The sequence below is a fragment of the Chaetura pelagica genome, unplaced genomic scaffold, assembly GCF_000747805.2.
Source record: "Chaetura pelagica isolate M959 unplaced genomic scaffold, ChaPel_1.0 scaffold138, whole genome shotgun sequence".
Lineage (NCBI taxonomy): Eukaryota > Metazoa > Chordata > Aves > Apodiformes > Apodidae > Chaetura > Chaetura pelagica.
The window spans coordinates 5,445,126-5,454,873 of record NW_009954215.1 but is presented as its reverse complement, the minus strand read 5'-3'; the positions used below and the strand labels follow the sequence as shown (position 1 = coordinate 5,454,873).

At 46.1% G+C, this 9,748-nt stretch overlaps 1 protein-coding gene across 1 annotated transcript in view; it reads left to right on the top strand.

The window, feature by feature from the left end:
- ADAP1 (ArfGAP with dual PH domains 1) overlaps nucleotides 1–9,748 on the top strand; it is a 43,445-nt gene that overhangs the window by 8,827 nt on the left and 24,870 nt on the right. Inside the window, exon 3 of the mRNA XM_010003268.1 lies at nucleotides 1,126–1,208. Within this exon, the coding sequence (XP_010001570.1) occupies nucleotides 1,126–1,208 (83 nt within the window). The remainder of the gene's footprint in view (nucleotides 1–1,125; nucleotides 1,209–9,748) is intronic.

The following is a 9,748-nucleotide window of genomic DNA, read 5'->3' as shown; positions in this document are numbered from 1 at the left end:
CTGCTGAATCCCGTGAAGTCTCCTGGAGCCCAGGGGGGGTGAATTTGCTTCTTTCTAGTTAAATGCCCAGTCATCTTGTTGAAAAGGCCCAAGTTTGGCTATGTGGATAAGATGTCTGTAGCAGCTGGGCTGGAAAAACGGTGAGAAGGGTAACAAATTCAAATATTTGTGTTGATTTTTATGACAGAATTCTTGAAGCTTTTGTTGATAAGCAGCAGAAAAGTAAAGAACTTTGTAGAAGGTGTTTCCTACCATGCATCATGGATTTCTTTCACAGATGTAGCAGTACAAGCTAGGAGTTTGGAAGAGTTCAGCCAGGTGGGTTCTCACCACTCTCCAGTGTTTGGGCTCCCTATTCCTCAAGGCTCAGCCCTCGTGTCCAGACCCAGCCATTTCTCCTGGCCTTTTGGAGCCTTTTTCACTTTTCACACCCCAGTTGTTCCATGAGGTTGGCTGAGGCCTGGGATAGGACTGTCCTAGTCCTTTTCATTTTGAAGAAGCCACCTCTCTCATTCCTGGCTGGGGAGCTGTGTGTTCACACTCCCATGTGTCACCCATCCTTGGGCTGGGCTTCCCATCATTGTCACAGGTGGAACTTTAACCTGGCACATCAACATTTTTTTGAAAAGCTGTCCAGGCCTGACAAGGACACAGTATCTCTGCAGCTTTGACTCCTGAAAGGCCATCATGTCCATGCATCACACAAGGCACACCCAGTCTCTGCCTTTAGAACAACAGCTTCAGGGCAAACATTTTTCTTTTGCATGCAGTTTGTTGGGTATTTTTCATTTACTGATCCTATTTACTGAGGAATCTAATGTGAGAAAATTAGGTTTAAAATCGTTCCTAAACGGAGAGAATTTTATCCTGATGGGGTGGGTGGGAAGGGGCTATTCTGCTAAATCTGTAAATGTTATTTCATGTTCTGAATAAAATTGCATGTAGAAGCAACAAATTTGTTGTTGTCCAACTGTAAATAGAAGAAATCCTGGACTCCAGACTATACAGTGCAATTTTTGGAAGGCTTTTAAATCACACTTGTATTTTGATTGAATTGATGACTCTGGCTTCTTCTCTAGCCTAAGTTGGACTGTGTCTCCTTTTCTGTGTATTTTTTTTTTCCAGGCTGCTGCGGGAACAGTGGATCAGAGCCAAGTATGAAAGAAAAGAGTTCATTCACAGTGAGAAGCAGGAGCCTTATTCTGCAGGTAGAGAAAGATACTTGTAGCAGATAAGTTCTTTGTTGCTCAGCACCTTCCATTTTGTTTGTCTCTGCTTGTATTTTCTTTGTGTTGATTATTGCTTATATGTCACTAAAGAAGTGTAGTCTTTTGGGAAAGATTCCTCCTGGATTTTTTTTTTAATATTGGGAATTCTAATACCTGATAGAAATAAATCTGATTGAGAGTCTCTCTGTTGAGCTCCATGGGCTGTTCACCACCAGCAGGTCAGATGGGCTGGTTTCTGGTAGCAAGAGGCATGAAGCTGGATTGAAATGGAGATAAGGGTGTTTGTCTCATCCAGGTGACTTTTGCTTTGGAGGGATGAAGTCAGATTCTGAACATGTTTTTGTTACTGGTAGATAAGTCTTTCAGGTCCCCCACTTTTCCCAAATCTCTGTCTGTCCACAATACTTCAAGTGTCAGCATTGGGACCTGGTCTCCTTGTAGTAAAATTAGTGCCCAGTGATTTGAAATTGCGAAGACCCAGCACATGGTGGCCTTACAGAGGTTTGGTTTAGTGGAGCAGTAAGTAGGTCAGACTCTTGTCTTGCAGAGGAGACACAGGGCTCAACCATATTGTTGTGTGGCTGCACCAGCCTAAGAACCAGTGTGAAAATGCATCAAATTAGCAGGGGATTTCTTTGCTGTATGTAAGTGGCATTTAATTTATTCTGCATATTAAGTAGTTGACACCAGCTATGTGCTTGGGTGACTCTGGGATAATTTTATTAGCAAAGACCATGTTGCAGATGAAAGGTTAAAATATTATTTTCATGCTACTTTTCAAGACTAATGATCAGCAAGTGGCTGCAGCATTTTGCTATTATTAAAACCACCATTAAAATCTGATCTCATATATTCTCAATGTAGGTTTAGACCATTTCTGCTTTGCTATTTTGTATACATGAGGTATTCACGTGGTGGGTGGGGAGGATCCATTATCATATATAATACATTGTGCACATTTTTATTTTAGATTTTTCAGAGCAGTCTGCTGGAGTTGGACGTGTTCTATTAACAAGAAATGGTTTGATTTCTTAGATAGTTTTGCAATATATCTGCCAACGTGTGCATAATGTTCACCCAGGAACAATGATTCCAATTTATACTGAGCAACTCCTAGATGTAAAAGCCTGGATTCAACTTCAGGCAAATGCATCATTTTAAGCAGATGGTTAGTCCTTTGGCTTCAAGAAGAGTGTGCCCCTGGTTAAAGTGAAGTAGGTGCTTCAGTGCTGTGTGGGAACGAGGATAGTGTGTTCTGAGCTCCCTGAATAACATTCTAGGAAGGGTTCAAATGGGAGTTTATTTTAGCAATGTGTTTTGTAGGTGTTCTTTAGCAATGTGGCTGCACAGTATTTTAACTGCAGGGTGAAGTAATGGGGTTTTCTCCCCTCTCTTTGGAGTTCAAAAGCCTTTAAATGCACAACAGGAGTGGGTAAACCATTTTAAATGAAGAGCACTCTCAGAAGAAGAAAGGGAAGGGAGGGCAGGCTGGTGGGCATCTTGTAGGTTGTGTGTGAGTGGGTTTAGGTTGTATATTGTCTTTGAGAATTGTGCCATCATGAAAATCTGTCATTGGAGCTGTATAAGTGACCCATGCAAGCAGGATGTCATTTGTTGATGCTTCTGGGCAGTAAATTCAAAGGTGATCTTTGGCCAGGAGGTTCCCTGTCAGGATGGCTTGTTGGTGTTAAAACAATACAAAGCTGGGGACATACACCAAACTTCCAGTGCCACCTTCTCCCTGCTGGGTGTGATTGCACACCTGTACTTCACCCATGCCAAAGGGTGCTCCTTCTTCTGGACTGCACGATGTAACTTGGTTGATGATGCTGTTTGCAGCTCTTGGGCTGTTACACTGGGAGTTGTTTGTTTCCCAGGTTGTGGCATGAGAAGGGAGCCCAGGGAAAATCCTGTGTCCTGTAGGAATCAGAACTATTCAGGTTGGAAAAGCCCCTTGGGATCACTGAGTCCAACCATCATCCCTACTCTACAAAGTTCTCCCCTAAACCATCTCCACCAACACCACATCCAAATGACCCTTAAACACATCCAGGGATGGTGACTCAACCACCTCCCTGGGCAGCCTGTTCCAGTGTCCAACCACTCTTTCTGTGATTTTTTTTTTCCTGCTGTCCAGTCTAAATCTCCCCTGTTGCAGCTTGAAGCCCTTCCCTCTTGTTCTGTCACTAATTCCCTGTGAAAAGAGACCAGCACCAACCTCTCTGCAGTGAGCTCTCAGGAAAGCAGTGTCCTGGACATCACTGAATTATAGAATAATTTAGATTGGAAAAGACCCTTAAGATCATTGAGTCCAGCTGTTAACCTAACACTGCCAAATCCACCACTAAGCCATGTCCTTAACAGAGGTGTTCCCAAGTGCATTTCAGCACAGCAGGGAACCCCAGAGGTTCTGGGCCATTGATTCCCACTTCCTGAACTGCCTGTGAACACACTGAGGTAGGACTGATACAAGGATGCCCTCCTGCCCACCCCACACCCAGTTTGTGTCTCACTTGGATGTGTGTATCTCTCTTTTTCTGATACTTAGACCATTTTTTCTCACCATTCTGAATTCCCTGGAGGGGTGTTAGATTACCAGTCTCTAAGCATGAGACATTTTGTTGCTAATACAGACATTGGTATCCATTTTCTCATGTTTGTTGGAAGATTTAATTCCATTTTCCAGTCCCAGGGGCAATTTTGCATTCTGATATTTGTTCAATAATTGCATTCAAACATAAATAAGTAAATAAATAAATAAGGCAAGCTATCTTTGAGTAGTTTTGAGCAACATCCTTTTCCAGGCAGCCTGACAAAACCCTGGTCAGAAATTCAATGTCTTTCAGAAAATCCTTTGGGGAGAGACTGTCTGGAGCCTGTAGATGCCAAGCAGAAGCTATTGCAGCCCAGCTGACAGGAGAAATGAGTCTCGGGACAGGAGTGTCAGATGTGCAGGTCAGAGCTGAGACACTTGTGCAGGGAAGCCTGGAGGAGGGTGCAGCAAACCCTTCAGCTGTTGGTGAAGGATATAAGTAAGGGGCAGTGTGGGATGCAAAGGCAATAGCTGCCCCAAAAGGTTTTGCACAGCCCTCAAACCAGTGGGAAATGTCCATCCCATGAGATACAGAGCAATGCAGGGCAGCAGAACCAGAACAGGGAAACCAAGAGGCTTTGCAGGTGCAGAGATCCCAATGCTGGGCATTGCAGGCAGCTCCCAAGCCTCACCCCAGAGAGGAGCTGTGGCTGTAGATCCCTGGTCCTGGTTCAGTCCCCACAGCAGGTGTCCCCTCTCAGCAGCACACTGTTCTGCTGCAGCCATGGCCTTTCACCCTCGGCAGAAGGTTGCAATAGAAATTCCCACGAGGGAGTTTTTGGAGAGTTCCTTGCTCTCCCAGGGGGCCACAGAGCACAAGCCCCTGTGCTATTCACAGCCTTCAGCTCCTCTGCCCCCAGTTGGTTTTTCAGACTCTGATGGTTTCATTCCTCCAGAAGAGCCCTCGTTAATGAGTGTATTAGCACCATTGATTTTAGTGTGAGGAGTCAGTCTGAGTTCAGATAGTGCAGGGAGATTAGTAAAACAGTGGTTAAATGCTTCGCTGATCCACTATCGATTCTTAGATAGACCCTTTTATACATTTGAGCTCTTAATTCAGCTAAATAATTTGTTTCCCCCAGCAAGACTTTATGTTGCAAAACATTATTTACACCCCAACAATCCTGATTAACACTGTGCTCCACAGCCCTACCACTGGTGATACGTTTGTAGCACAACAGCACAGAATAATAGCAGCCTTAAGACCCTCACATTATCTTATTTCAGGTTGACTTTATCCCTTCTGATAAAAGAATTGGCTAAATTACTGTCAGTCTCCTGCTGATTATTCCTTTTGATGGAGTTTAATGGGGCACAGAAACTGAATTCCCTTAGAAATGGTGGATGGCAGTAACTGCTCTTGGAGTCCAGGTCTGGATTTCAGGGCAATTGAAAGGTTTGATAACTAAAAAAAATATTTTAATCAGTTTTTAAAAGCTTGAACATTTCCCCCCTCTGTTGATAGGCAGCAGCTACAGCAATGTTTCTCAAAAATCCTGCTGGAAGTTAATTCACCTGGGTGCTTTTGATTCTTCTTAATCAAATGGATTTCTTTTAACCAAGAGAAGCATGGAGGAAGCTAAAGGGAGCAGTGTTTGTATGGCTGGAGCACTATAATAGTATAAACTGGACAAGGTGAAGCTGCTCTAATGCATGTCAGGCCACAGATGAGAGAATGGAATGTGCATGTGGCAAAGGGGGGTTGTTGTTTGCTGCTTGAATTTGGTTTTGGCTGCTGGCAGTGCCTGGAGGAACGGGTGCCTGGGGCAAGCTGAAGCCCAGCATGGGAGGGCTTGTGGACAGGGATAACACAGCTTTGGAGCTTTGCTTCAACATTAGCAAATGAAGGGGGAGAGCTCATAACACCAGGTGTTTAATCACTTAATGTTTGTCAGGAAAATGGCTTAACTTCCCTGTGAGGAGCATGAAAGCACCTGTGCCTGGGAGGGACAAGGCTGGTGCAGGCAGAGGGGGCTGGGGGGTATCTTCAGCAACAGGCACAGATGCCAGGCTGTGCAAAAGCAGTTGCCACCCTGTCCATGAAAGCACTGCTTGAGGTAGTTCACAATGATTTATAGGTATTTAGACCAGGGTGTAGGTGCTTTGCAGTGAGGCACGGGGTAAACTGGGCTCAAGCATCAGCTTCAGCAAGTATAGCTTTCTGCAACATTGCTGTGCTTCTATAAACAGGCCAGTAAATCCTATATTCTGCTAATTTATCAGATGGTGGAGGAGCAGTCAGGAAGAGGAGAAGACTCACAGTAAGGTACAGCTGATGAAAGGTGCTGCCACCACCCCTGCACCCCAGTACCATTCCCTTGCAGTAGGACTGGGACACAATGATTTTCCCTTACTCATGGCAGAGGGTATTGCACATCTTTCATGGTGAGACATTTGGTTCCCAGAGGCATTCAGGATGGGAAAGCATCATTTGCAAGGCAGAAGGATGATAAATGCCAACAAGCATCACTGCTTTCATTCTTTAGTCACGGGAGGCTGGAGCTCCATAGCTGATGTAAATTGACAAAGGTCTCATAAAAGTGGTGGAGGAATTCAAATCTACACCAGCTGAAGATTTGAACCTTTGGGGTGGAATTTGTTGGAGACCCTGATTGATTGGTGGTTGTCTAGTTGGGTGGGCTGGCTTGTTGGGCTGCAGAGTGAGGTCCTGTGGTGTTACTGCAACCTGAGAGCTTCCACTGGAGCAACAGAGAGCTAGAAAATATAGGCAAACTTTTGGGAATATTAGCAAAGTCAAAGAGGATTGGGGCTTTATATTGGTTTATATTCCTGTTTTGATAGCATCAACTACATCTTACTGTAATTCTTCAGGTCAGAGAAGGGTGGCATTCAGCTACAAAGGGTGGCATTTGTCTGGAGGTGCCTGTTTGCTTGTACCATCTTCTGTCAAACACCTTAAAGATTACTTGGCTTATGTGTTATTTTGCATTTTTCTGCAAATGTGATGGCAAAATAAATTATAAGGAATGAAAGGATACCCTCAAACAGGAAAATCTGTTAATATGTACTTTCCATTCCATGAGGCTCTTGCATAATTTGGGCAGCAGTCGGAATTAATTTTCCCCTGCACTTGCACAGTTGGAAGGAGTTCTGACTGCAAAGGACTAGGGAAAATGCAGGGGACATGAACATGCTCCTTCTGAGCATGAGGAAGAATCCCTTCTTCGTTCAGTCTGACCTGCAGTGATGTAATGCAGTTTATTTTGGGCCTGATCAGACAAAGCGGTGAGCAGCGTTGCAGTTAAAGACCAATTATTTTAACTGACAGACCTCATCCTCTGCTGTCTCTTCCCCCATTTCAGCTGGCTAGCAGGGAGCTACAAGTGTCAGAGGTTTTTTTACAACCTCAGAAGCCAAGCTTCTCTCTCCTGCTGTGCCTGCTGCTGAATTGCAGGGCTGAGCAGCACCCGGAGAACAAACCAGCACTAACGGGCAGCCTGAAAGGGCACAGGTTTTATTGCACATCAGACAGCCCGTAGCACCCAGGGGGGTGGCAGTCTGCCAGGCAGCCAGAGCAAAGAAATAAAGCTTGAGAGCTCCTGCTGTCATCTGCTGAGACCTTTATGCATGTGGCCTTTAAGGAGATGCTCTTTGCAGAGCGGAGTGTGGAGCCCTTTGCCTCACAAGCACCCGGCGGTGGATGTGGCACAGGGGGGAGAGGGGGAGCAATTCTGTGATACTAGGGGGGTGGTGGGTGGCTGGGGCAGGCTGGTGTCTTCTGAGCTGTGGGTGTTTACAAAAAGAGAGGATGAGAGTGCAGAAGGAAGGCAGGAAGGAGTTGGGAGACCCCAGGGTCTCAGCTGCTCAGGACTGCAGCAAGGGAGAGGTGATGGGGAATTTCCCCACAAAAGCCCTTTTTTTGTCCTTTTTTCATCCAAAATTTTTGCAGGAAATGGCCAACCTCTGTGAATGTACAACTCCAAAATGCAATGAGACAATTAACAAAGTTATTCACCTGCTTTTCATTTGTGGGTGAGGAAAAAAAGTGCATAGATGATTTTGGAAGGTCAAATGTTTGATACGAGAAGTGTGGAGTGAAATGGTTTTGGTTTTGAATGTGTTGAGAGTCTCTGAGAGGTTGATTTCTTTCTTTTATACTCTTTAATCTCTCAGAAAAACACCCCTTCTGGCCAGTAGCACTCCCTCCTCCCAGTTATTAGTAGAGCAGAGCCTGAGGGTCTGGGGAGGGGAGAAGGCTGTGTCCTAGGAGATGGGCATGGACACAGGGTTCACCTGTGCTACAGCCTGCTCTGATGGTAGGTGAGGCTGAGGACACCTTGTGCCCATCAGTCAGGACCAGAGGAAGTGAGATCCAAGTCCAAGGATGTGATGTTGGGAGGGTTGGTCTTGGGAATGACTGGAAGCACATCTCCCATTGCTGACGCTGGGGATGATCCTCTTTTCCTTTAGGAAAGGTAGGACTTTCACCCCCTGCAGTTGATGTTTGGGGCAGCCTAAAAGAGTCTGTGGAGCGATCACCAGTTGAATGCTGTGCCTTGGGGCTGGCAGAGCCTGCTGTGTGGCTGTGGGATTGTGTCCCCTGACCCTGCAAGGGAAGGGGGATCCTTGCTGTGATCTGCAGGCTCAGGGTAACAGGGCATTTTCTGTGCAGTCAGCAAGATTGTTATGCTGCAGACTGAGGGGGATAAAGGAGTGGAAGAGAGTGTGCTGCTCACAGGAGAGGCGTTTCCTCCAGCATCCTTCCACATACCCACGTTTGTCTGTGCCAATAAATCACTGCCCTGCAATAGAGGCTTCTTCTTGGGCTTGGCTGCAGCTCCCTCGAGGGAAGGACGGCTGAAGCAAAACAGAAATTGAAGCTGGTGAAAAGAGTTAAAGAAAGAGACATCTGCTAAGTCTCAGCTCAGGGCCCTGTAGTGGCATCAAGGTCCTGGTGGCAGGTTGTTCCTGGATTTGGGCTTCTGTGAGGGGTGGAGGAGAGGCAAGGGTAGGGTTTTTTCCCCTGCCCTAACTCTGCCTTGGCTGATGGGAATCTGCCTTGCACCATTGCCACTTGTGCTGGTTTATTCTGTTTGAAAGCCTTGAGGCAAGAGACTGCTCCCTCCTGTTGGCCCTGCTCCATAGTCAGAGCATCTCACTGTGGGTGGTGAGGTGTCCTTCTCCTGGGAGCCCCAGCAGTGTCTGATGGACGGGGCTGCGGGAGCGACTCGGTCCAGGTGACACAACCTGCTGTGAGAAACCGTCTCCTCCAAGCAGGGAGAAGTGCCAGAGGTGCTTCCTGTAGCATCCTTTTAGTGCTGATGAGACAAGCTCGTTAAGTAAGAGAGTCGAATCAAAACCCTGTTCTTGCAAAGGTGTTATCAGCTGCATCAAGAGCTGCTTTTAGCAGTGGGGGTGGCTTGAGCCAGCTAACGTGTGTGGTCAGGACAGCAGCCAGCTGCCATCTCAGCTTCTCTCATGCAGACCAGCATGAAGATTATTTCATTGTCGTTTGTTCCCCAAATGCAACCCACATCCTTGGATGATGTTCCTGTTTATATTTCCACCAACTCCAGAGAAGTTCTCCTGGCTTTTCCCAGGTGAAGACCTGTGGGTGGTTGATGTGATGCTGTGCTAAGCACTGTACAAACGCAGAGCAGGATGGCAGCACGGTTGTGTGTAAGAGCAGGCAGAAAAAAGGAGGCAGCACCCTACTATGGGGATGGTTCTGCAAAAAGCAGGATGAGGCTGACTTTTAAGAGTGTAAATTACCCCATTGCTTTATAAGTAAGAAAGAGTGGAGTGTTTAGCAGCTATGGGGAGCTGCATCTGGCTGAAATTGTCCAAGATGCTGAAATACCGGAGCAGGAGATGGATGGATGATGTTCATATTAGGTTTGGTTCCTTAGGAAACCAAGCTCACAAGAGCAGTAAAAGAAACCACGTGGTAAAGCAACAATTTCTA